The 27961-nt window shown below is 37.5% G+C and overlaps 1 protein-coding gene across 19 annotated transcripts in view; it reads right to left on the bottom strand.

Annotated features, from left to right (window-relative positions):
- Positions 1-27961, bottom strand: part of MYO3B (myosin IIIB) — a 248831-nt gene that overhangs the window by 87550 nt on the left and 133320 nt on the right. For all 19 annotated transcript variants that reach the window (XR_006018294.1, XM_042041627.1, XM_042041615.1 and 16 more), the window contains 4 exons: positions 18587-18698; positions 17354-17516; positions 16576-16656; positions 7766-7886 (listed from right to left, as the gene is read on the bottom strand). Coding sequence is in view for 18 of the 19 variants with exons in the window: in XM_042041627.1 (XP_041897561.1) it covers positions 7766-7886; positions 16576-16656; positions 17354-17516; positions 18587-18698 (477 nt within the window). In the remaining variant the exon portion in view is untranslated. The remainder of the gene's footprint in view (positions 1-7765; positions 7887-16575; positions 16657-17353; positions 17517-18586; positions 18699-27961) is intronic.

Here is a 27961-nt window from a genome sequence, read left to right as displayed (position 1 = left end):
CCTAAAGCCATTTGGGTTAAGCACAGAGCAAGAAGTAAGATGTCTTAGATTCTTTGTCTAGATCTGTTACTATTTCACCATCACACTATGTCACCATAAAAATATTAAAGGCCAACTCCTACTTCGTTAATGCTGATTAAAGCAACATAAAAACCTTCTGCAGGCCATGATCCTTGTTGTCAGGCCTTTGAAGTCAACAGATTTCTTCCACAGTAAAGTCCACCCAGAGAGAACTTGTTTCAGAGTCTTCAGCTATGCAATACCAAAAAAAATGCTACCAATTTAATTTAGTAGATTAAAAAAAATGAGGTTCACAGATATTATGTGGTATGCTCATAGTCCTCAAATTGGAATTAAACCCAAAACTTTCTGATTGTCAGAACAGAATGAAGCTTTCAGGAACACGGTAAACATTCATCTTTTTTGTAACATTGCAATTTCATGACTGAACTTTGGATTTGCACATCAGATAAGAGGAATTTAAGTTTCCCTTTATTCTTTGACATGAAGAAAGAGAAGAAAAACATTCTGCTAAGTTGAATTTAAACTTGTGTTTTCCTTGGAGGAAATGAAGGGATTAATTTCAGAAACGCATTATCATTTAGTACTGGCATACTTCTTAAACTGAAAAGTATAACATATGTCTAGGACTGTATTTGACACTGCATTTGTGCATATACCATATTATCTGTAAAGTTCTTTATTACTATTTATCTTGTATATATATTATTTAGACAATCATTTATTCGGTGGGACTGTTAGATAACTTGCCACTTTTCCCCAAAATTTCCTCAAGCATTTGTTGAGATAATGCATTCTCCCTTTCCCCAGTATTTCTGAAAAGAAATCAAATACAAGGTAAAAATTATGAATAATCCTCAAATATCACTGTGGTGGATGTCAAAATCAAAATTTGCTGTCAGATCAGTATGTTGCAAATGGCCTACAATGACAAAACCAGACTGAATCATCACATACATTTAAATATTCAGATTTTGCAGTGGTTTGGATTTGGATCTAAATTTGCAGCAGGAAAATAATCTCTATCTTCTACTAAAAAAATACAGAACTTTGCCACTATACAAGGCTAGAACCTTGTATAATTCTTTAAAGCACAAAGGTAAAAATCAGCAACTTGCCTTTTGTACAGCTTAAGCTAGCAAAAATCAGCCTCTGGAATTTGGAAGCCCTTCAACTCTATGTCAGGATCCCAGTGATGCCGTGGTTCTGATTAAAACAATCCTAAATTGTGTTTTTGCTGCAAGGGAGTCCATCCTTGCACAGAATGTACTGTTGCTACTAGAATTATGTACTTGATTACTAGCTGTTACTCATTAGCTTTTCATTGCATTTTCTTGCCCCATCCTGTTAAGAAGGGGAATGACAGAATGGCTTGGTGGCCACCTGGCAGCCAGCCAAGGTCAACCCACCATGATGTCAAACTGGCAGGGAACATTTCTGAAAACATGGTATCAACTGCAGATCTGGGTTCATGTGCCTGGTTTCAGTCAGGCAACTCAACAATTTGCTGCTGGCTGTTCAGCTACTGAGCTATAATGCGCCTCAGTCTTCACATACAGGCTGTCTATAAATCACTCAATTAGCAAGAAACATTGGAAAAAAGAGAGAAACATTGATTCTTAAGGTCTGTCTGCACATCTGTATAGTGTATAGACTCACTATACTTAGCATTGAAAGCAGTTGAACCATAGCAACATAAATCTAGTAATGGAGATTATCTTATGCTGGAGAAAAAATATCTAGTTTTGGAGTTACTCTGGCTGTATAAGTAATGGCACTTTTACTTTCATTATTTAAATGCTTTTGAAAATGTTAGAAACACTACTAGATGTTCTTCTAGAAATAATACAGCTCATTTTGCAAAAGTAATATTTTACAGAACAGAACAAATTCAATCCTTCCAGTGTGGGTAGATGAAAAATGCCAAAGGGGTGGGAAGGAGGGAAAAACCAGATGACGCTGGAAAACTGTGCCCAAATTCCCATTTACACCTTTAAAAATCTTGAGTAACTATTTAAACTTATGAACTGTAAAGCAATTAGAAGCTCACATGACACCAGAATCAGGCCCATGGATTCTACTGCATGCCACAAGGATTGCAGGCTTCCTATTTCCATCACAAGCAATAATCTTAATGTTTGCTATGATTAAAAATAGGAAAGTGAAGCTATTAAAGGAAACCAGAATGTCTTTATACCAGCTTTTCTTATGGAAAGAAATGAAAATTCATATTCAAAAGATGACTTATACAAGAAATTGCGATGTGATCTTGACAGAAACTGAAATCATCCAAGGAGAAGGTATGGGAAAGGTGTAGGGAATAAATCACCAGGACCCAATGGCATTCTTCTGAAGATCCTGAAAAAAATAGGTTTAAAATGTAGAGATGTGACCCCTTCAATCAGCTCTCCATGAAGAATAGAAATGCATTAACTTAGTTATTATTTTTCTTTTCCTTTTAATCAAAAGAATTCATGGAGGGTTTTGTTATTGATTGAGAGTAAACCTCACTTTAGTGAGAGGCGGGCTGCAGATCAAGTCAAAGAAGCCAGAGCAAAAGATAGAAGAGCTTTTATACAGAAGAGGAGAATTCACATGAAACCAATTTCTGAGTGAATTTGTGCTCATGTGACTGAAATCATGTTTAATTTCTACTCTCAGTGATACACAGGATGCTGTGGTTATGTGCTAATCCACCAGTGCCCATATAGGTAAATCCACTTTGCATGCTATTTCAGTGGACTTCCAGCTGTAGCAAACCATTGAGAAATGAACCTCATTCATTTTTCAGGCACAGCAATGCCACAAGTAAAGCAGACACATGGAGAATTCCTCTAGATTGATTTCTATACTTACTCCCCATACTGATGCAGCAATAGCTGGTGGCACTACAATGCTATAAAAGCTCACTTGCAATGCCAAACCCACTGGCACAGATATGTTACAGTTCAAGAAGTCACTGTGCATTTGAAAATCATTAAAAAAACCTTGACAATTCATCTAAGTCAATCCAATTTTCAGACAAAAATCAGCTACACCTACTTTCCCCCCCCCCCCCCCATATATTTGCTTGACCTGATTTTTAAAACCTACAGTAATGGAGCTGTCAAAACTTCCCAAGGTAGCCTACACAGGGTTTAATTCAGCTTACCATCAATTAGCTTGATGTCTAACCTAACATTCTTGTGCTGCAATGCAAGCCCATTATTTCCCTCTTGATTCTCAACAGAGAACAGTTTGTTCATTTTCTCTTCACATCAGCCTTTCATGATAGGAGAAATGATACCATATGACCCTTAGTTTTCATCTCCCTTAGAGGTCTTCCTTTATCATGGTTTATAAAGATATGCGATCATTTTTGTTGCCAAAGGACCTGCTAATTTTCTTCAAGGGCAGTCTCCAATATACTACCTTAAGTCTTGACAGTGATGAGAAAATGTTATGATGCACATGTGAGTTGAATGTATCCTCACTGCTGGTACCCAATGTAAACTTTGGAGCATTACTGAATTTCATATTGTGGTTCATTACATTTCACGTAACTGTTTCTAATTCAAATCCTACCCTCTCAAGCTCTTGTACCATCACTCACTTAGTACTGATACAAATTGAGTAATCAGATCCTGTTTCATCAGTTGAGCCATTAGTGAGCAGAAACAGACCCATTTCTAGAATTTGACTTTCACATGCACACTTCCTGTAGAACAAAGAAATGCTGATAATTATTCTTTGTCTATAATTTTTCAAACATTTAAGTTGGTGTGCCTGTGTAGCTTTGTACAGACTCTATTATACAATCTTGATTATGTAAGGCTCATGTGAATGTCAAGAATTTTACTAAAAAGAATGTTCCTTGAGAACCTAAGCTGACCAAAGCCTGAACATGATACCAAATAGCTAAAAAGAGAAAGATATAAGGAAAAAAAATTCCAATGAACTCAGTTCAAGAGTGTGAACTGGTGTGATGTCAGGTATCTTCTACCATGCATCCTTAACACAGAGAGCTCCAACGGAGCTCTGGGATACTGACTGACACACAGTTATAGTCACAGACCTAACTGATGTGTAACAAAGTCACTGTGTGGAAACAATGCTTTCTGCTATACAACACAGTATAAAGGCACTGATCATATACATGTAGCTAACTTGTATTGTGGTATTTAGCAGTCAGTGAGCTACAGTACAGTGAGATAGAGGAAAAAAATTAACAATACAGTAATTATTTTCCAGGGGAAGTATCAGATCAGTATTACTTAACACAATTTTCATTTGGGAAGGAAATGGAAAAGGTGACGATGGTGGAACATGCAGGCTACAGATACTTCAGTGGTGCTCTAAAGGGATTTGAAGATATTTGAGAATGACAGCTCTGTCTGAACAAGAAGATGAACAAGGCAGCGTAGATTAAGGTCCTTAGTCATAGAACTGTAGATTATCCTGCTAAGCAAGAACATTTATGAAAAATACATTCACTAGATATCTGTCAATCTAACAAATTCAAATCACATTATGTTTTAGAAAATTACTTCTCCCTTCTCCATAAATTGTTCCTAATTAGCTCAGAAGATTCCTAATACTAACTTGGAATTTTATCTATGCTATTGCAAAATGCAGCATTTTTTGTTTCTGCAGTGATCAACTGCAAAATGGAAGCACATGTTAAGGTTGGTGTCTTTGCTCTCCTTGTGACAGAGGAGACCCTATCATACTCCTCCCTGCTCTGCTGCCTATTCAACTCTATACGGAATGGTAAATCTGCTATTCAGCTGTTGTAAAAATGGCTCAGAAAGGTTTTCACTTTCCTCATTTGAACCATGTTTAACTCAGGTCTTGATCATGTTTGCCTTTAAAATAACTGCCCCTTTTAAGGTTTGATTGTGATTCAGTTCCCTAACGCCACACAGGCCTGCAGGTTCCTCTCAGTGGCTGATGACGTCAAGAAAAAGCTTGGCAAGTGTCTCATACACACATGGGTTTTGGAGAATAATTCAAACTTAGTGTCAGCTTCCCAGGTGCACAATTATTCCCAGGATCTTGTTTCAGTAGGAGTCACAGACATTTCCACAGCTTTGTGGAACTGAATAGAAAAACATTTTTTCAACGAGACAAAGCCACTTCCCTGCTAACATTTACATAATCTATTTCTATTCCAATCAGAGATATTTGCCAACTGTCAATGCATCCGTAGTTACCTGTGACATCAGCTTTGCATTTGACTTGATTACCAAGTCAAGCATATAAATGCATGAAACATTTTAACATGTAATGCTAAATGAACAACTGTGTGCATGTAATTAGTAACCCATGTAATTTATTAGCTTCAGTTCACTTATGTCCTGCATTCACTGACTGAAGAGTATGAACTAGGTGTAGAGATTCAATTTCTTCTACGGAATTATTTTTTTTTAAAGTGCTCATTTCTTATGAACACTTCAAAATTCATGACTTCGTAAAACTGAGTACTTTATATATAACACCATAATGTAGCTTTTAAACAGATCTTTTAAAAAGCATCAGGTTGTCATACATTTAAACGCAAAGTTATAGTCCTCTGCATACAACAGAACTGTGTGTAATTTTGCCTTCTGATCCCAAGTACCTTTACGCTCATTTCTCATTTTTCAAAACTACCAGTTAGGAAAAAAAAGAAACAAAAAGAAACAAAAATAAAAGAAATTACAAAAAATGAAAGAAAATGAAGAGAAAATAGTATTTTATTATTCTATACTTTAGTTCCATAATGTGTGAAGCCACAGAGAGGCTGCCTTCACTAGGGTCAGATTACCAGCTACTATGTCAAGCATCTGCACTATTATTCAGCAACCTTTCTGTTTCCTGCAAGTTTCCTCTATGACTGCAACAGCCATGTGCTTAAAACAACAGTACACCTACATGAAAAAGTGATGCTTGATTTATGGGAACTAAGTTACCGGATTAAGCCCCATTACCTGTGAAATGCTTACATTTTCAAGTCTTGCTGAAACTACTGGAACCTGAGGCCATTGCTGTGAAATTTATGGGATTAGGCAAATAATCTGCAGTATTTGTTTGGGTTAAATTGAGAGCTGCCAGCAGTAATGGCAGTTTCCCAACTCCAGGCAAAAGAAGAACTTATTTATGTATCTGACTGTACACCGCAACCAGGACTGGGTGCAAGACTTGAGTTGCCAACGTATTTTACATGGGCATCTTCAGGTCAGATATCTAAATGCATTTAGACAATGATTTCAGTGTAAGTTTGGTGGCTAAATATATTTAAAGGTTGTATATATGTGCTTCATAGAGCCCAAATTCAGCTCAACAGTAACCGAACCATAAAATTTTTGTGAGCCTCAAGAGATGTACAATTAGGCCAAGTTGTACCAAATCCAAATATATTTGTTTGGTGAGGAACAAAGAATTCCAGAGATAGTTTAATGCAAAAATGGAAGAAAACCATTCCTATATATGAAATAAATGACAAAAAAAGTTTAAAGAGGCTCTGTGCCTCCAAATAAGTCCAGATGAAAAAGTCTATTTACATTGTAAGTAATTATAATTCTGGATGCCAAAGAAAACTGACAGTAGAGATCTTACTAGCTCTTGCTTTCAACCATCACTGCAGACTGGAGAACAAATGAACACATGATCACCAATAGTCTTAATGAGATCACAAGATATCCACCCCTTAAAGACTGAAGAAACAGAAGGCGCTGCATGCACATGAAGGGAATCATAAATAAGGATTCTCATTCCCCGGTGAGCAGTCAAGCAACCCCAAATCAGATCTATGATGGTAAAATGCAGTGGGCTTGCTTTTTACCCTGAAAATCATCACCAAACCCATTTATTTACTTATTTATTTAGTCCTTGTCCAATGGCCTGAACCTTTTTTTTGCTAAAACAGAATACTTTATTCAAGGAAAATATTCTGGAGCACTATTAACCTGCAAGAATGTAGGTGGTTACACCTGAACGAAGTCCTATAATAATGCTCTAGAGCATGTAGCAGAGTTAGCATGGAAGTTAACAAAACCCAATGCTATGAGCATACACGGAAAAAGAAATAATCATTAACTTCTCCATAATGGTTTCAGCAGGAAAGATCTCATAACTCTCCATCACTGTAACTAATAAAAGGGATTAGTCCTGCAAATGCAGCCACCTGTCCTAGAACACTGTTGGTGACTCAGACATAACAGATCCTTTTTGCCTCTCATACCCAGGGAAGTGTCAGGGGAAGATCTGTCTGGAGTGAATCCATTGCTTAAAGGGATAAAATACCTTTCCTCTTCAAAAAGGAGAGCATCACTATGGTTTACAGCATTCCTTGGCTTTCTGTCAGTGACTTGTCCATCTGCTCTTGACAGCTCTTTTCCCTGTCTCATTGCTGGTCTACATGGAGCTTTACAGGCACAGAAGGGTAACTTTCTACTCTTGGACATTTAATAACATACACTGCACTCAATTCTGAAATGATGAGCACTTGCAATTCTGTCTGCAATCTACAGTATTCTGGGTACCTACACGAAGTACACAAAAACAGGACGGCAACCCAGAGCAAACAGCACCTTTCCACTAACTGGGAGATTACTGAGATGACTAAGCTGGAGGGGGAACTTGCTTGACTAAAGGTGGTCATCCTCAGAATGCAGCAGATTTTCTAAGAGCTGGCTGAATCATGATGACAAACCTGCTCCTTTCAGATCTTACTGTGGTGGAAACCACTTTTATTAAAGAATAGATAGCAAAGGATTCAACTTACCAGTCTTCTTCACAGCCAAAATCTGAAGTAGAGCAGCTGCTTGTAAGCTGAGCATCTGCGACACGCTCAGTGCTGTTTTTCAATCTTGTGTAGTTTTTACGAACAATATATCCCCTAAAAGCTAAAAAACATAGTTATGAATCAGAAAGACTCTACAGAAACTGAAATGCAGACTGGCATCTGGCACTGCAGCACAGACCTGAATGTCCCCATCTTTTACTGAATTAGTGCACAAGAACACTTACACCTCACACGAGAAACTCAAATGTTGCAATGTTACCAACACCTGGAAATTCTACAGGACCTTAAACTCTCACTGTTGATCACTTGGCACAGCCCAGGCAAGGAAAACAGGCCTCAAAAACATGCCTAATTTAAAGAGGAAACCAACTCAGAATGTATTAAAATAAAATCACTCCCAAAACAAGTTCTTTGATCACAACTTCCCTTTGAGCTAGTCATGTTTTACAGAATCAGAAGCTTTACTTTCTTTTATTGTGGGGTAGTGGGGTGAGGAGCCAGATACATTCCGTTACAGCTAGAAAAATTCTTAATGTCTTCTCCTATTTTTTCAATTAACTGTAACCATAATAAAACATTTAAAACACCTCTCATAAAAACAGGAGAAATTTAGAGAGATTAGAATTTATACCATTCCTAAAAAAAAAGCAGAACAAAATAATCACAAAAAATACTACATTAAGTAGGAAGCATACAGTAGAATGAAATGGTAAAGAAAATTATGATTAGTAATTATGATTAGTATGGATTTATTTCCATCAACTGTCTTCGGGTTTGGGTACCTGAATACCATAATTATTTCCATAGTTTTATCTTGAATTTTTTACACCTGTGAGCAGTAAGAAAGCTCAAGCACAAACCACAGATAGCAATACATACTGCACTTAGGACAAAGGACTAAAAAGGTTGCAATATACACTTAAACTCACAAAATTTTAAATTTTATTTTTGTAGCATTTATTTCAAGCATTATTTTAAGTAGAAATACCCATGGAAAGAAAGAACTGAATAATGAAAAAAGTAAATACAGTATCAGTGCCATTGTTTCAGTGTACAATAAGCAGTTGCTGAATAAGAAGACTGAGGGTTGTGAGAGAAAGGAGCTGTTTTCTAGTTCAGCAGGACTGCAGTTTAAGCAGTGAGACAGTATGTAAAAGAATATTGGAACTAAGCTGAGGAAATATGATTTTTGAAAAAATAAGTTTCATGTCTAGGAAAAGCTTTCAAGTACGTGAAATGCATACAAACCAGAGTAATTCTGAAGACTAAATACCCAAAGGAGAAGAGCAGCCCCTCCCATTGGGGTCCAGGTTTACACACTACAATGGAAAATAGGATAGACACAGAAATAAGGTCTAGGGCAACCTCATGTAGGATCAGGGTCATGATAACATCGTAGATTACCAAAAGAAATCAGGAGGTAGGATAAATAATGAACAAATTGAGGAACAGAGAAATTGATCAGAAGATTGACAAGATTCCTCTGTATCTCACACTTCTGATTTTTATGAAAGCACTGAGGTTTCTGGGATAAGAAGCAACAAAAATTGCCTTTTAATGAGAGGTTATGAAAATAAACAACCATTCACTTTACAGAATGCATGACAGAAGTTTGACCTGCTGAGGTGTTGAACCAAATACAGAGCTCAGGTATCGTGAGGCTTGAGGAACTTTCCTCCCTTAATAATCAGACTAGGAAAGTCTGCCTGTCTGGCAGAGATGAGGCAAGCTCTCACTTGTCCCATGTGAAGCTTCCAACCCTTAACTATCTCCTAACTGACCAGACAAGGATCCTACTCTGCTATCTGCAGCAGAGACAGCTGGCCAGCAGTCACCTCTCTGCAGCTGAAACATGCTGAGTGTCAGTCGGTGGACTACTATAAAGAAGCACTGAAACAAATGAACTAATAAGATAAACTTCAGTTTTATCCTTAGTAGTTTCTCAGCTTTTAATAATTCTTTGCACGCGTGTGTCTATAAAATCAACCCTGATACATGCTGTGATTTTATATTTAAAAATTGTTTTTCTTTTTCTCGGAGACTCTTATTAATGTCAGTACAACCATTTTGGTCTTTCCTCCATTCACTACGTAAAAACCTGATACATCTGATTTAACAAACACAGTTTTTGCCCTATCTTCTGTTTTCATAGGTACTTTCAAAATCAACTCCTCTTCAACACAACCTTCCCACAAGATGGTTTCTAACTTTCTTCTAAATTACCTTGCATCTGAAAGGTAAATGGTTGTATGTTTCCTACTTTTGACTCCTGGGACAACTGAAGTGCAGGATAAACAAACTTCTTTAAGTCTCTGGAAGCTTCAACAAGCACTAGTAGGACTGCATCTTTTCAACATTTATTAACAGGATCTATAATGTTTCAAAAGAAATGCATATGCAGAGAATTCTACTGGGGGAGTCTGAGAGGCTGGGAAGCTGCTCCATCACAGCAATTTGCATTACTGACTGGTGCTGGTTTTGACACTAAGCACTTGGCTCAAAGAGTGTGAAATTAGCAGACTCATGTTGCTACTGCTCCACGAACAATCACTGCATCATTGAAGAAGAATGATTACCAGCTGTCACCTCATTTTCACCTTATTCAGTCTATATTCCAAACTTTTCAGCAACAGTAGCTTTAACCCTCATCTTTACATAGCCAAAGATGACAGGATCTGAAAAGCAACATAGGAACTGAACTTAATTTTAACACTTCTATTAGTAACTTCGTGTTAAATGCTTTATGTGCCACAAATTAGGAAATGAATTTTTACTTCTTTTACTGATAATTTCTCACACAAAGAGAGTTTTCTGTCAGCTTCAGCACCTAGAAAACCAAGAATCTATTTACCTCAGGGAGTCTGAAATTCGGCATCTTGCAGTTATAAACTTTTAAGGTCTAAATATAAGGCAGTATACATTACACATAATACTGCACAATTCCAGATAGGAAAAGTCCAGGCATTTTCCTTCTGATTCCCACAGGAAATATATAATTACAGAGCAAATTGTGAAGCACAGTGTAAAAAGATCAAAGCTAAACAATCACAGGTCTATAAGAGAACTATAAAGAAAGGAGATAAAGTAGTTTTAAAACAGTAGAAGGATTAATTCTCAGTCATTAAAAAAAAATCATGTGAAGCAGACTTTTACCACACAGACACAATTTTATTCTATAACATCACCTAAAATAGCTTATAACAGCAACTCAGAAGAGAAAGCTCATGCTTGCTTAAGAGAAGGCAGCTGATTTGCTAGGAACAGCACATCACTTTCTTAATTTGTCTAGTTAAAAGAGTATTCAGCAGCTTAACAGCATCTGAGAGAAATTAGAACCCATGAATCTGATTATTCATTCCATGCCAAATTAATTCTAATGAGCAGTAGAAGGCACAGAGTCACATCCTTTGCTGGGTGCCATGAACACATCCCCTCTTTCACCTCTCTACATGGGTATTGGGTGATGCCTGTTTAATAGCAGAAAAAAACTCTTAAGTTCTCCAGCAGAAGCATTATGAGAAGGAAGTAATGATTTCCCTTGTACAAGCAGTAACTATCAGCAACAAACAGTGACTATTAGCAAGACTCACTAAGGCTGTCATCAGGTCTGGTGTTACTGATGCAAATCAACACCTGGACATAGAGCTCACAGAATCACAGAATATGTTGACTTGGAAGGGACCAACAAGGATCATCCAGTCCAACTCCCAGGACCATCCCCAAGAGTCACATCATGTGCCTGAGAGCATTGCCCAAACACTTCTTTAACTGTGTCAGGCTTGGTGCTGTAACCACCACATATCAGAGTCTCTGATCTTGAGATTTGGTCAAATAAAAAGGTGAATATGACTACGAAACTCTGGCAATATCAGCAAGGAAAAGGAAGATATTTTATTGTACATTGTCCCTTCCTGATTTTAGCATCAAATCTAGTAATAACAGTCTCCATTTATTCTCCTCAAATTCAGAAGAGAAAACCAGACATTTGAACATTGACGGAGTTTAGCTCAGAGACAGGGACAGAATATAAATCCCCATGCTTTAATACTGTAAGGCCTTCTCACTTTTCTAAAATGCTCCCTGCATATGAGCGTGGTTACTAGAGACATACTAAACATGAATTACTGGAAGTGCTAAGCTAGTACAGAACACAGTGAGATGGGAGAATAAAGTTAACCAAAGCTGTGCAGCCTATTCAAACTAGTCTGGTTTACCCTGACTGTGAAATTAAGATAATATGATAAATCAGATCAGCTGCCACTAGGAGAAACATGTCCTCAATTTTTTTTACACTGATAATGTAGTTAAAAGAAAGAGAACTACTAAAATAAAAAAGGAAAATGGATCTGCTATTTAGGTGTCATTTTCAAGAAAATTTTTAAGACTACACTTTTAGATATATTTATCAAGTGCTTAGAAGTTTTTGGAACATTTAACTCATGTAATTCTTAGACCTATACAATGGTATTAGCTGAGAACATGTACACATACACATACATAGTGATACAAATAGATGAATAAATATAGGAATAAATATTCAAAAAATACTTCCTTGTCTTCTACTGAAATAAACATTCTATTTTTGCTGCTAAAGTCCCAAATGTAACACTTTTATTAAAAGCTTACATTCATTATAAATGTAAACCAGTAAATTGCAGCTGTTCTCTGTCCCTCTTTTTTTTAATTAAAATGGAGTAAATTTTGCCAGAAGCACATGTCAGAGATATGTGAGCAACACTGCACCAGCAGAAGTTATAGAGAGAAAGCAATTTACAAGGGGATGCTTCCTTCTGAACATCCATCACTTTTTATTTAAGGAAAAGAGCCCAAATCTTGAGTTCTTGATAAAGAATTTTCTAATACAATATGACATATGGTGAGTGTGCGAGCACGTGTTGGAGGAGGAGATGGTGGCTCAATGGATTAGTCATTTGCCTTTCACCTCTGGAAGCATAGTTAAACTCAGTCTTGACCAGAGCTGCACAGTATATTCCAGATGGCTAAAGTGGGCCTAATTAAAATGAATTCAGTGATGTCACCTCAGATCTAAATGAATTGCATGCACCACTCATTTGGCATTTTGGCAACGTCAGTTCACAAATAAAATAACCAGATTTAAATCCTCCCTTAAGCCTTTTGGGACAAGTCACATTGCATGGAAATACATGCTATCATAACTAGAAAACATATTTTCATAATTGTATTATCTGTTGCTTTAAATTCTAATTAATTCATTATTCTAAAACAAATAAACATTTAATGAGACTTTCATGTGAGGTAAATCAATGAAGCAACATTTCAGCCAGATGATTCAATGGATATACACTGATTTAAACCAGCTGTGAATCTGGCAAAATAATTTTTAAAAGTCTTTGACAATATATTTTCCTCTTATGTAGATGTGAATCAAAACACTATAAATTCCAATTACAAAGAAATACTCAGAAGTGCAAAGTATTGTCAACTCAAACACTTAACACAAAATCTTCCTTTACAATTTGTCTCTGAGTTAAAAATTAGCATTTTCTAACCTTCACAGCTTGAGAAAGTGTGACTGGAAGTAGGAGGAAAGACCTTGTGTACCCTGTGTACCATTTTAGCCATGAGTCTAATAACAACTCTGTCTTTTGAGAACATGAGATGTAGATATGCTGAAGTAGGGTAGCTTTTTCTTCCCCATTTAATTTAAATTCACTAATACTTTCTTTCCTAGCGAGCATTTACCCCCATCTGAAATAATGACTTTTTTCTTGTAATATAATACACTCAGGAATTTTATCCTCATGTATATTGTGAGGGTTGGTTTTTTTCTAAGTTTGTTTTTTCTTCCAACATTTCTTCAATGGATAGTGAACTGCTGGGCCCACAGAGATCTCCAGACCACCAGCTCATGTATTTGAAAGGCATCTGTTTATTTTTAAAATGCAAATGCAGCCTACCTCAAAGACTGACTCGCAAGAAATGAACAATCTGAACAAGTCAAGAGGTTTCCAATCAGGAGCTGTGTTCCTCCTTTATATCAGGCTATGATCACTTGCTGTCAAAACCACTTAAACAATATCCTGGAACCTGAATGAAGTCCCCTCACAATTAAAATGAGCAAGATAATCCTGCAAGAATTATTCAGGCAAATCATTTTTCACACAGTTTAAAGTAATGATAAGGTCATTTACAAAAGAAATCAGCGCCTTTGAAATGCTGACTTGTAGACAGAGGACTGCCTGGAGGAGGGCCATAGATAACAGTGAAGACTGGCCTCCTAGCACTACCCTTGCAGTCTTTGGAACTGATTCTGATGAGGAGAAGGCCCAATAAGGTTAATACCCCTACTTTGATCTCTGTCAAAGCGTACCAGCAAGAATTAATTTACATTTCAGATGAAAAAGGTTGACAGCATGAAAAGGCATCTTGTTTCTGGTATGTGAATGTGCTGTAATAGATCGGGAATTCTGAAAGGAAGTTCTGAGGAAGCTAAAGGGATAAGCTGAGCGGCTGCTTTTATTGGGAAAGAGATGAAAGGAAAACAAATTTCAATATGTGCTGTTCTGTAGAAACATGTAAGCCAAATGCTTCCTAAATTCCAAGGCCTGCTTGAGCGGGGCAGGGGGGAGGGAAAAGAGAGGGAAGTACACAGAGTTTAATTACATGGTTTTCCTAATGTGGGTGACGAATGCAAACAATTTATCTCACTGCCTGAAATGGCTGATTTAAAAAAAAATACAAAGGTGATCATACTCCATTTTACTAGAAAGCTGCCTTGAACTACCTTCACACTGTAAGATGTGCAGTGAAAGGAGAGATTTAGAGTAGCTTTTGTCTCCGTGTCACTAGGCACTTGGACTGTGTAATGTAATGTAAACAACACAAAGACTGTCAGTGTATTTTAAAACCTGGAAAATGGCCATGATTAGCAAGCATAAGCTTTGATTTGAAACACAGAATAATTAGCATATTGAGAAGAGAAAACCTACACATGAAATATTTTCAAATAAGAAGTCCTAGATATAGGTTTCCAAAGGTAAACAGAAAAGTGTTGAGGATTATTATATTATTATTAGTCCCATTCTACTAGAGTACCAAAGACAGGAGGAATAGCCAGCCTAATTAATACTAAGGTTTACTGTGTCACCCTTAACCCTGTAGTCCTAATGTTTATCCACCCAGGCTGATCACTGTAACAGTCAAGTGCCAGGTTACAAAGGAAAACACTGTGTGTGTTGGAGGGAAGAGTACTAACAACATTCCTCCAGCATTAGGTCCAGAGGGCTCAACAGTGTCCAAATTCACTCCCACTGCCTCTGCTGCGCCATGCTCTACACAGCATCTAAAAGATGTCAGGAAACAACAGAGCTCTGAATCTCTCCCATGTGTGCTAACAGCGGAATAGATCAGTAGCTTTCTCTAAAGAGGTAAAAATCTGTCGGGATAAAACTCTAAGGCAGAACGTCCCCTGCAGTCTCCAAGTGATAATGCTACACACAAGCTTCCTATTGCACCTGAGATAACTCTCACCTTAAGGAGCTGATAATAGTGAGACTGTCATGGGTTAAGTTTCCTTTCTTTAGCAAAAGGCTGTTGTAATCAAAGACCAGGTATGTATATACCTTTAAAGGTAGCAAATACTCCAGGAAATAGTGGCAGGGGGATATGTTAAGACCTACTCTCTGTGCTATCATGAAAACAACCGAAAATGACAACACAAAGGAGAGGAAGAATGGGAGAGAGTACTTGTGCAATCCTTCAGTGCATGGTGCTAACGGGAGAAAAATTTCTTCCATTTATTAAAATATACAGCATTTAACCCTAGAGCTTCATGATTTTACATAACAGTATGCATGCAAAGCTACAAATTATTATTTGATCCTACTGATATTCTGTTCCTTTCTGTAACTAGAATGGTATTCTGTTTTCTGTTGAAAGTCACAGCGATGCTTAACTTCAGAGTAACAAACTTAGACAACATGAATGAATTTACTGGGAATGGTTTGAGAACAAGTAAAAGAATATCACAACAGATATTTTTCATTCTGATTTCAGACTATAAGATACAGAACAAGGGGTGACAAATATTAAGGAATTGTAGCAGGGGAAGCTGGTAGAGGCGGTATCTTGGTTTATCTGTAAACACATTTTCTACAACTCATTTTTTATCAGTCACAGTCTTTGAACCTGGAGTTGGACAGAGAAGGTGTACTGCACTGCATCATACAGAGGCTGCTTCATTATTGGCAGCATCTGAAAACGCCATTGAGTTCACAGCATTCACAGCACTGGTTCTTAGATTTCTGTGCCATATGGTACTCTGCTCTCTACTAGAGACCTACGAAGCCCTATGGGCCTGTTCCTCCAATAATCTCTTTAAAGTTTATTCAAATTCATATTGATATGGCTGCATAGGAGTCTGGCAGAGTGTCAAAAGATTGGTCAAAGCTGGTAAACCCAGCAAGCAGTCAAAACAAAAACCTGGCAGCCTGCCATGATCAGTGCTCAACACAAAGACAGAGAAATGCATGTCCAGTGTCTCCCATCCACAGTTTTAGCCAAGAATTAACTTAACAGCTTTTAATTATTATATTTTGCTTTCAGAGAAGTGCTTGTAAAAGGTCCAAAGTGCCTGATACCTGTCACGGATGTCATTTGACACTGAAGCAAAAATAATCAGAAATAATGTTTTTGATAGCTTTTGTTTGGACTTTACTGTTTTGGGGTTTTTTGGCTATAAACACTGACACACACAAAATCACCCACAGAAAAATAGGTGTTGGCAACTGAAATACTGTTTTAATTACCTGCTTGAATATGTATAGCAGCATCAGTTCTTCTGTTCCTTATTTCCTTATACTTCCTGCGAGCTTCATATCCTCTCCAGGCTAAAAATACAAAACCATGTGCTGGAAATCACATCTATTTAAGGAAGTGCTACAGAGTCTACAGAGTCAGAGATGTGCTGAAACTTTCATTTCTCCTGCCATAACTACTTCAGCCCCCACCCCCAATAGCTCTTCCCCACCCACCCACATGTTGAACTCTGGGTTCATGACTGCAATATTCACATCCTCACAACTTCAAACACCACTTCACTCATTCAAATTTTAATTGTTGCCATGTGCTCACTGATGTCCTAACCCAAAAGACAAAGGTGCGTGATCATTCTTGCTCACACAGTTCCCCAAATCACTACAAGGAAACCTGCTAAATTACTGATAACCAGCCTCTCAGGCCCATCTTATGATGTATGTCTGGAATTCTGATATACGGGCAGGGACATGTGCTACTGCATTTCAATTATGTGCTGCATGTTATTATAGACATACCTAACAATATTTTCATTTTGTGCACAGGCATCACATTCAAAATGCTAAAATATTTAAATAAAGACATTATCAAATACTAAGATGACACTTTGGAAGTAAATCAGTAATATCTGCATCAATGAGCTGAAGAGAAAACACCTCCAGTCATTCCGATTTCATAATAAACCATAATGAATGAATAAACAATGTACATGCAATTTAAGTGATTGAAAATACAAAGACACTCAGTGAAATAGGGAATATGAGCATTTACCTGACTGTATAGTAATAGCACTATTTTCTCTTTTATCTTTGACTTTCTTGTACCTCCTTGCTCCGAGCCATCCCTTGATATAGGCTTGCATGACCACCACCCTTCCTATAACTTCTCGCAGGAACAAATTTAACTGCTCTATATGGTAATACTTTAGAAAAACCTGTAATGGAACAACAACGAAACAAAAAAATCTGTATTACAATCAGTATTATAACCTCTTGTATTCTGCCTTTTCATTAGTCTTACAGCAGCCTATTCAAGAGTATCATTGCTGAGAAAACTAGAAAAATACTTGATTGTAGATATCATAATCTTGTGAATTAACTATATGCTCTCAGTGTGCTTCTGGAACTTTGATTCACTGATTATAATCATCCCATTGCTAACTCTGACATTAACTTAGTTGGTTAGAACATGTTGCTAATAACACCAAGGTTGGGGTTCAATCCCTGTATGGCCCATTCACTTAGGAGTTGGACTTGATGATCCTTGTGAGTCCCCTCCAACTCAGAATATTCTGTGATCCTGTGAAAATTAATCCCATATTAACCCCCTTTACAAAGCAAATTGGACAGTGGGATATTTTCAACAATTCTGAAAGACAACCTTTCTTGTCAGCGGAAAGACAAATCCTAGGTTGAATTTGGTTTTAGACATAATATCTAAAAGCATTCTCCCTCAGGAGGCAAATGCTATGGGTGCTCACATACATTTTATCTGGGTCTTGGGCAAGAAAATTCTTGCTGGTTTTCTTTTGTGTAATGTAAAACAACTCAAAGTACTGTGCAACATCCTTTCTAAAGAAGTCTTCACTCCATTTTAAACCATCAACAAAGGCTTTTGACAGAGCGAGAAGGAGCTTACCTGAAACTCCATGAATGGATAATGGTACCAACCAGGCTCACAGGATGGGCCAAATTGTGACATTTCAGCCATGTCATTATTAAGAGCATGGGGAACTTCAGGTAGTCACTGCAACAGCAGGAACTGACAGATGCACTGTCCTTATCACGGCAGCCACAAGCTGAATGCACTTTCGGGAGGTACCCAATGCACCCCCTCCTCTTGCAGCACTAACTCAGCTGACTTGGGAGGGCACCTCCATAACCTGGGAAGCTAACTAGAGCCAATTCCTTGCTCTTTTGTTCATTCATATAGTACTTTTTGAACCACTATTAGGCATGATTTGTAGAAGTATACTATCCTTGAGAAAATGTTAGCACCCTCTACCTTGGTTTTCCCAAGAATCCAGTTGTCTAGTTTAGATTTCTCCAAAATGGCAAGACAGTTTTCTCTGCTACCAAGGGGAGTCTCGTGTGCCTTGAACGCAAGGTAGTAATACCTGTAGAATGACAAAGAAAGAATTGAATTGACAATCAATATGTATTTCCACTGTTTTTCTCTATCTCTGAGCTTTATCTCTAGAATTAATAGGTCAAATTCTCCCATAAATCATGACACAGATGTCATGAATAGATATTTGAACATATAAATGATTAGGATAAACAATTAACTGGAATGATTTTATTTTATAAATTTTATAAGTCTGGAGCAGACCCATACTTAAACAAATTGTCTTTTATTTTGTCCATGTTCCCTTGCAAAGAACAGCTCCTAACACTTACATTAAATAACATATTGCTAATGAAAAAGGAATGCAAACATGTTTCAACTGAATTAAGAACCAATCCCTTCCTACCTGTAAAGCCATTATGCATTAATGAAGACTGGTTTTGCAGTATTTAAGCAAACCTACTTGCAATTCTGTTAAGTAATAGCAAGAACATGTGCCAGTTAGTTTATAAATTTAAGGTTATTTTAGCACAAGTACACTGTTAGATGGTAGCAACTGTCACCTCAGCTCTCATTTACTAACTGCCATGTGTTGTCTTGGTATTAAGTTATACTTCTAAAAGTGCTGCTCTTACATTGTGATTGAGAGGAAGCGGCAGGTTGAGCAAACCACTGTACTAATTATTAGCATGGGGAAGCAAACCATCAGATATTCTTCAAAACATGAAGAAAAGAACGTGATCAGTGAATCTCAAAGACAGATTCCTCTGTAGCCACATAGAGTCAAGAAAATACCCCAACTTATACTGAAGAAAACATGGAGAAGCAATTAGAAAATTTAGAATTCTGCAAGACTTTCCTTTTTTTTTTTAAATCAGGAGAATATGATTTTTAAATATCCAGTTAATCTCTAGATATTAGCTCCAGTTGTCACAAGAAAGAAAAAAGAACCACTAAAATAGTCAACAATGATCAAACAGGAACAAAATGACATCTGAAGTGAGAAGCACTGGAAAAAGTTCTGGACCAGACACAGATATTCACCAACTGGAGACATTGCTGACTGAATAATGATAGGAGATTATGTATTACTGAGTTATTTTTAATGCAGTGACTTTCTCAACAATGTGATACTGCAAATTCTTTAGCCCAGTCTTTCAAAACACCAACTCATGCCTTTTAGTAGGTTTGAAGACACACCGTGTATTTAAAAGAAAAAAGTACATTTCCTCCACCTTATTACTAAAGTTAATTATGCCAGTTTTTACAAAACAAACTGCACTGAGTTGCACTAAAGAAACTCAGATTTAAAATATAGGTATCACAAATGATTTGTGACAGCATACAATTTCAACAGGTAGTTGACAGAGACATGGGGGAAGTTACAATAATAGTAAATTGCTGTTCAGATAGGTTAGTTACGTATATATGGAAGGCAGGAAGGCAGGCAGGAAGGAAGGAAGGAAGGAAGAATTCAAATGAGTGACACTGGTTGTTCATGTATCTTTTAAGGTATGTTATTGATGGGAATTTTAAAACCACAAAACAGTTTTTAGATAGCACTGATGCAATAAAATATTCAAGGGAAATCTCATAATTTTTTAATCTATCTCATCATTGACATTCCACTTACTGAAAAATTGACTTATTTGTGACAAATATCTGAGTAAAAAGTATTTTGAGCTGTGTGGTTTACCTGCCTGACTGTACCATTTTGTTTATGACAAACAAGTCAAGTGTAGTACTATTTGTCAAGTGTAGTACCCTCTCCAACAGCTTCTCTTTCATGATCTAGAATGTAGTTGCCTTGGTGCTCCGAAAAAACCCATAAATAAAACAATGGTTATTTTTTATAAAAAATCCTACTTTAACCAATGTTTTTATAAATTTAAATTTATCTATAGTCTAAGAAAGCAAGCTATTCAGAACAACAAGAACTTTACAAACCATAGGAATACCTACAGTTTCTGTATGTAAACATATTGTCTCCCAGTATTTATTAAAAACTTCCTCTAAATGGAGATTTTCCAAACATTTTGATTGAACTAACCAATGCACGGAAGACACCTGTACCCAGTTAAATATACTTACTATTGCTTTTTTTTTGTGTCTTTAAATCACAGAATATTATGAATTGGAAGGGACCCACAAGGATCATCAAGTCCAACTTGTGGCCTTGCACAGGACATCCCCAAGAGTCAGACCATGTGCCCAAAACCATTGGCAAATACTTCCTGAACTCTGTCCAGTTTGGTGCTGTGACTACTTTCATGGGGAGCCTCTTCCAGTGCCCAGCCACCCTCTGGGTAAAGAACCTTTTCTTGATATCCAACCTAAACCTCCCCTGACACAACTTTAGGCCATTCCCTCATCAAAAGTAAGGCAAAAATTACTGTACTCATCAGAAATAAGGACTACCAATATGAGACTGGCTATTTATTTTTGATTATTTCTTCTCCAGAACTCCTTTTGTAGTGTGCATTCTGCACTGTAAAAGGTCTCTAGATTTGTGTTCCAAAGCTCAAATCCATGTGTTTTGTGGGTATATTCAAGTAAACACTTTGGTTTAGTTTTCATGACTGAATCACTTAACTACAGATGCCCAAGTAGTTTGACATTATGTGCTCAGGATAATTGTATGGCAGCACAGCATGTGCCACACAGAGTCATCCAATTGTTCTATCTAATTTTAAATCTTTGTACAGCAATGGACCCTATGGAAAATTTTGGAGGAAGGTAAAATGTTCCACCTTAATGTATCTGGTGAAATCATAAAAACATTGTACATGGTGAAATGGTAGAGAATATGCCTGAAAACAAGCTTTAGGGTATACACAACTACAACTGTTCATTTTGATTTACTGGTCTAATTTCATGTCTGTCCTACTTATGTAAATCTATTGTGCAGACATAGGTCACAGAGTTACCTCTACTTGCGACGCATCACCAAGAAACCTGAAACTTATTTTCTGAAAAGTAGGGCTAGAAATCACATTTTCTTTCATATGAGATAAAAATTTCACAACTCTACCCTTTTATTTCCATATTTGCACTTGTTATTTCAGCATGAAATGTGGCAGTCAGGAATATTTCAGTGTTCTTCTACATTAAACCAATACTTCTATTGCTATTTTTAAAAATATAGTTTATGGTGCTTCCTGTGCTATTTCATAAACATGCACATATTTGTGCAAAAGTATATTATTTTCCTGGGTTATACATCCTGCTTGAAAATTTCCTACACATGGCACACATTCATCTACATGTTTCCTAAAAATACTTGACTAATCACATTTCAGTAGCAGTAAGACTAAGTAAGAGAAAAGTAATTTCCCCTCAGAAGAACTGATTTCTCAAACCTGATGGAAGTCTGGAATTCTGTATTTCTTAACTAGTGGTTTTTACTCTGCAATACATACTATCCTTCATGGATGTGAATACTATTTCAGAAAAAAATACATTAAAATGGGGATTAACTGTACTTACTAGTCATTAGAAATAAACCAACATTTTTTAGAAGTTGAATTTAACCTCAGACTGCAAAGCTAGGACATGGAGAAGTACGGTTAAATGCTAAAGACATCAAAGTATGCTAAGATACGGAAAACTTCAGAGAGATGCTATACATTAACTATCTGTTTAGAGACCAGGCATCTTAGTGTTGGTGGTTTCAGATTAAATAGACTGATTGTAAACAAATGGTTCAATTTCCCACCCCTCCCTAAAGGCTAAACGCTGGAACTATTCAATAAAATGCATTTAAACAGCACCATTAACTACTATACCAGTGTCTCTTACTGAAGTTCCCTTCACATTCCAGAGTTAAAGGCTGCATCAATTCTACATAACTAACTCAAAACAGTAATGGTTAACCCTTTTTCTCTTTAAAACAAATCTTTGTACTAAAATATAATGGCCTGAGGTGGATAATGATAATGATACGTGAAAAGCATGAGGTGCAAAATCCCTTTCTAGCCAGACCACAAGCAATAGTAGGAAGATTCTCAACATCACAAAACCATTTGTTCCTTCTCAGCCCTGGAACTGGAAAGTTTTAAAAAATTACACTTTTTTAAGGACTAGAAGAGTTGTAAAATAACTTCCAAAAATCTGTAACTTGTATTGGTTGTATTTCACCTCTTTCAGAAACTTTCAAATCTGAATTCACAAAAATAATTACATTTGACTCTATATTAAGAGTATAAATTAAAAAAAGTAAATAAAAATTATACAACATCTAACATACTCTTGAAACTCAGTAACAGATACCTAGCACTTACACTGTAAATCATCAGACAAATACAGAATCACAGAAATACTCTCAGAAAAGCACAGTTTGGTCCAGTCTGCATATATTATCCATAAGCAGCTAGCAGACTTTCCACTCCTAAACTTTTCCTATCATCTCCATCCTGCAACCATTTACCAGTGTTCTGTGAATGAGAAAAGTCTAGGAAGTGTATATGGAAGGTACAGTGGTTTGCCATATTTTAAGTGTATGGGAACATTCTACAGATCTGGTGAAATCTTAAAACCACTGAAACAAATAAACATTTCCATGGATAACAGTAAAATCAAGGTATCATGCAATGTTAAAATTTTATTTCCAGAAATCACTTATGAACTCTGGTATAGTGCAGGTTTACTGTTAAAAGTAGGCTTGCATTAAAAATGCATCATTTAAAAAGAAAGAATTCTTTCTATATAGCAAATCTCTTGACTTCTAATTTAATTCAGTGCTTCCCTGATTTTGCATAATAAGCAAGTGTATCACAACTGAATTAAAAAGAAGAAAGCTCTTACTAGTTTATATGTTTTACAGGATTTTGTAATGCTTGACCAGTTTTTATTCTTAGCTCCACTCAATGCAAAATGTGACTTATTAAGATCAATGAGGCTTTATATGATCATGAGAAATGTAACACTGGTGGTTCAGAAACTGTGTATACCAGGTGTACTAACAGTGACCTTATGCAAATTTGCCCTGTGAGATTGAAAAAGCAGAACCAGCCTCACTGGGATCACTGTTACAGTAATAGCACTGGTATTGCCATGAGTGCATGATCTGAGTAACATCATCTGACTACTGTGGAATAGGTGATGCTTATAGTAAAAGCTTATCCTGCATCTTAATGCAGTACAAGAAACTGTAATGCCTACCATAAACAGGCAGGGAAGAAAAAAGACAATCCTTAAATGAAACTTGTGTAAAAGTTCCCAACACATTCCTATGAGCCTATGAGTTGTTACAAGTATGACAGCATTTAGTACCATTAGCCTACCAAGTCCCTTATCCTTCAACTCACTGTACAGTACATGCCCATCAAAGAAGGGTATGTGGCGAGGACACACCTGCATACCACATCATGTCACGTGAAGCTCCAAGGGCCCAGGCACTCAGCAAGTGTTCCATCCAGTGGGACCTTCAGTGCAGGTCCCCACTAGAAAGCACACCTCCCTTACCTGGCATGCAGTGCATGGTCATCACGTGACCCCACATTCCAGGCACACCTGGTTGACTGATCGAGTTAATAACCTGCATCTAAAATCTGAGATTCCAGCCTGAAAGGGGGGCCACGTTGCTTCACAGCAAACCTAAGACAGATGCATGATGTCATGGGATGCAAGACAGGGTGAAGGGAGACAAACTGTCTAAGACCTGGCAGGGATACAGTGTTTACGGGGACTGCAGATTACATTTTCCCACTTTAAGTAAAAGAATATGTATATTTAGATACATAAAACAGATGATAATACATGTGGCTGAAGAAACATTGTGTGAATGAGTCCTCTCCTCACCATCTGTTTTTTAACCCAATAAACTACATCCAGGTTTGCAAATAATCTGCTCTACATGAAAACAGAAGACAGTAAAGAGTAACATTAGACAGAGCTTTATCTTTTGTTTACCTCCCACCTGATAAACTCTGAATGGGTCTGTTCCCTGCCTTTGATTGTTTTGTCCTCATATTTCCTGCTAAGAGTTTACAAAACAGCATTATTGAACAGGCAGATAAGAAGCACACCTATTTGTTTAATAACATCAAGGGAGAAAAAATGCTGGCTCATCCATTTTGTTGTTCAGTTGCTCAAAAGGATCAAAATACCAATTAACTTGCTGGCTTAAAAAATCTTTGATATCCTTACATTTACTGACATTTTGAAACTCTGCTTCATACTTGCCTAATGTCTTTTTGATTATGAACAAAGAAGTGCCAATCTGTTTAGCATTTGACCTGTTTTCTCAAACATTTTTATGTATTCAACTACTTAGCTCCTAAAAACACTTGACTAGTCGTAGCTGTAGGTTGAAGAAAAATGTTTCTTGTTTCACTGATAGCTTTTTAAAGCATTGTTTGATTTCATTTGCAAGCGCAAAAGAGAATAGAATTTTTTTTTAAATAAAGCATGAGCTGAACAAAGGAGCAAGAACATCCCCTTTCCTGCCCCCACTTATATTCTGAACTCAAAGAATTCTTCTTTGCTGTTATGGAAATTGCTAAATCTACTCCCCTCTCCTTTCCTCTTTGAGTTGACTTTCTTTCCTTAACAAATTACATCAAGTTAGACTAAAAACTTGGGGAGTAATTGACAAGATGTTAACCACAACTTGCTCTTATCTGCAGGAATGGAAAATTACAGTCAGTGCTGTTTTTATTACCATTACTTTTCAAGTTTGTACTCAAATTCAGTGTATTTTTGAACGAAAAGGATCTCCTGATAAGAGAAGGCTTAATTTCCTCTCAATTTACACTAATTTCCATGGAGCTAATCTTAGTTCACTTACGTGTAAATTGAATAAAACTTAAGGTTAATAATTCTGCTTTCAGCCTCTTCAGGATGTTGCAAAGATATGTTTATGATCACAAAAATTAATCTGTTAAATGTGCTTTAGAATGGTGTGACCTTACTAAAATTAGTCATATAACACAAAAAAAAGTCAGTAAAGATCATGTCTGAAAATTAAATTGCCTTGATGGACAAACAAACACATTAGTTATCCTTCCTGGGTTATATAATCTGTAGTGTTTTCCTATTACATATTCATTTGGTGTACTAATATATTATAAATCAGAAAAGTTAACAATTTTTCAGAATTAATTGATTAAGCTCTGGTTTATCATTCAAGATGTCTAAATGCATGGACTGCAGATTTCCAAGCCCAAGGGACTGGTTTACAAGCATAAACCTATGCCATCTCTGCATTTTAGAAAGGACTGTGAAACTGTTTTCCCTTTAGCATCATATTACAGAATCATAGAATATGCTGAGTTGGAAGGGACCCACAAGGATCATAAGGTCCAGCTCATGGCCCTCCTGAGCACCATCCCCAAGAGTCACACCATGTGCCTGAGAGCATTGTCCAAGTGCTTCTTGAACTCGGTCAGGCTTGGTGCTGTGACCACTTCCATGGGGAGCTTGTCCCAGTACCTGACCACCCTCTGGGTAAAGAACCTTTTCCTGGTACCCACCTTCAGCTTCCCCTGGCACAACTTCAGGCCGTTCCCTCGGGTCCTGTCGCTGGTCACCACAGAGAAGAGATCAGTGCTGCTCCTCCTCTTCCCCTCACAAGGAAGCTGTAACTGCAGTGAGGTCTCCCCTCGGTCTCCTCTTCTCCAGGCTGAAAGACCAAGCGGCCTCAGCCGCTCCTCATACGGCTCCCCCTCAAGGCCCTTCACCATCTTCGTTGTGATTCTTTGGACGCTTCTCTATAGTTTATTACCTTACACTGTGGTACCCAAAAGTGCCCCCAGCACTCGAGGTGAGGCCGCCCCAGTGCAGAGCAGAGCGGGACAACCCCTCCCTTGCCTGGCTGGTGATGCTGTGCCTGGTGCCCCCAGGACACCGGCTGACCCTCCTGGCTGCCAGGGCACTGCTGACTCATGTCCAACTCACCATTGACCAGGACCCCCAGGTCCCTCTCTGTGGCACTGCTCTCCAGCATTCCCCATACATTCTGTCTGTACATGCAGGGGTGCCCAATCCCAGGTGCAGAACCTGGCACTTCCCTTGCTGAACTTTACACGGTTGGTGGGTGCCCAGCCCTCTAATCTGCTGAGGTCTCTCTGCAGGGTCTCCCTGCCTTTGAGGGAGTCAACAGCTCCTCCCAGTTTTGCATCATCTGTGAACTTGCTTAGTATCACTTCCAGCCTGCATCCAAGCCATTTATGAGAACGTTGAGGAGCACAGGGCTGAGGATGGAACCCTGTGGAACCCCATTAGTGACTGGACACCAGTCTGAGGTCACCCCATTCATTATAACCTTTTGTGCCCAAATTGTGAACCAGTTACTCACCCACTGCATGACATGTTTATCCAGCTGTGTGCTGGACATTTTGTCCAGAAGGATACTGTGAGAGACAGTATCAACAATTTTACTGAAATCCAAAAAGATTACATCAACTGGCTTCCCTTGGTCAGGTAGGTGGGTTACTTTGTCATAAAAGGAAATCAGGTTTGATAAGCAGGACTTTCCTCTCATGAAGCTGTGCTGGCTGTGACCAATGACTGCATTGTCTTTCAGGTGTTTTTCAGTACATTCCAGAATAATCTTGTCCCTAACTTTACCAGGCACTGAAGTGAGACTAATGACTTGCTTTCAGTAGATTCATTAATTCTATATTGTCTGGATGAGCCACCTCCAGTTCAAAAAATATCACAACATGGTTGCTTTAACCATTCACTACTTGTTTGTACTATTACCTAAATGGTTAATGGTAGTGCTTCTGCTCATTGTTGAATCACCAATCCTACACACTGAAAACCAGTAAATACTACACAAGCCCACATTTAAAATATAGAGAAAACTATAATTATCATATAGTCATATTGCCATCATAAAGATGATAGCATTTCCTGAATCAGATTTATAACTTTTTAAGATTGAGAATATGTATTAAAGCCAGTAAGAGTAGCTATGAGAAGGGTTAGGGTGAACAGAGATCTGATTATAATTCATGACATCTATAGATAAATGACTCTGCAAAGCTAAATCTGAAGCTTTTATATCAGTTCATTCTTAAACATGTGCACATTCTTCATATGATGGCTGAAGGTTACTGACCTTCCAAAATCCTTGAATTATCTGAGGAGGATGCATAATTTCCACTTGTTGCCTCTAAAGAGGGAACTATGGGGACAGGCTTGCTACTTGTGCTCTCTCTTGGTTTCACACTGACTGGTCTCCATTAGAGATCAGATATTGTCTGTAGTTTTTATCTCTGGAAGTCTCTGCCCTCATTAGAGATTCAGACCACACACCTATGAACAATGTTTGTAGGACTTTCTGTACCTAAAGATAGTATATACCTT

This window comes from Corvus kubaryi, unplaced genomic scaffold (assembly GCF_017639235.1).
Source record: "Corvus kubaryi isolate FWS band 111438036 unplaced genomic scaffold, C.kubaryi_AGA036_p1.0 37396, whole genome shotgun sequence".
In the NCBI taxonomy this organism is placed as follows: Eukaryota; Metazoa; Chordata; class Aves; order Passeriformes; family Corvidae; genus Corvus; species Corvus kubaryi.
This window is presented reverse-complemented; position numbering and strand designations above follow the sequence as displayed.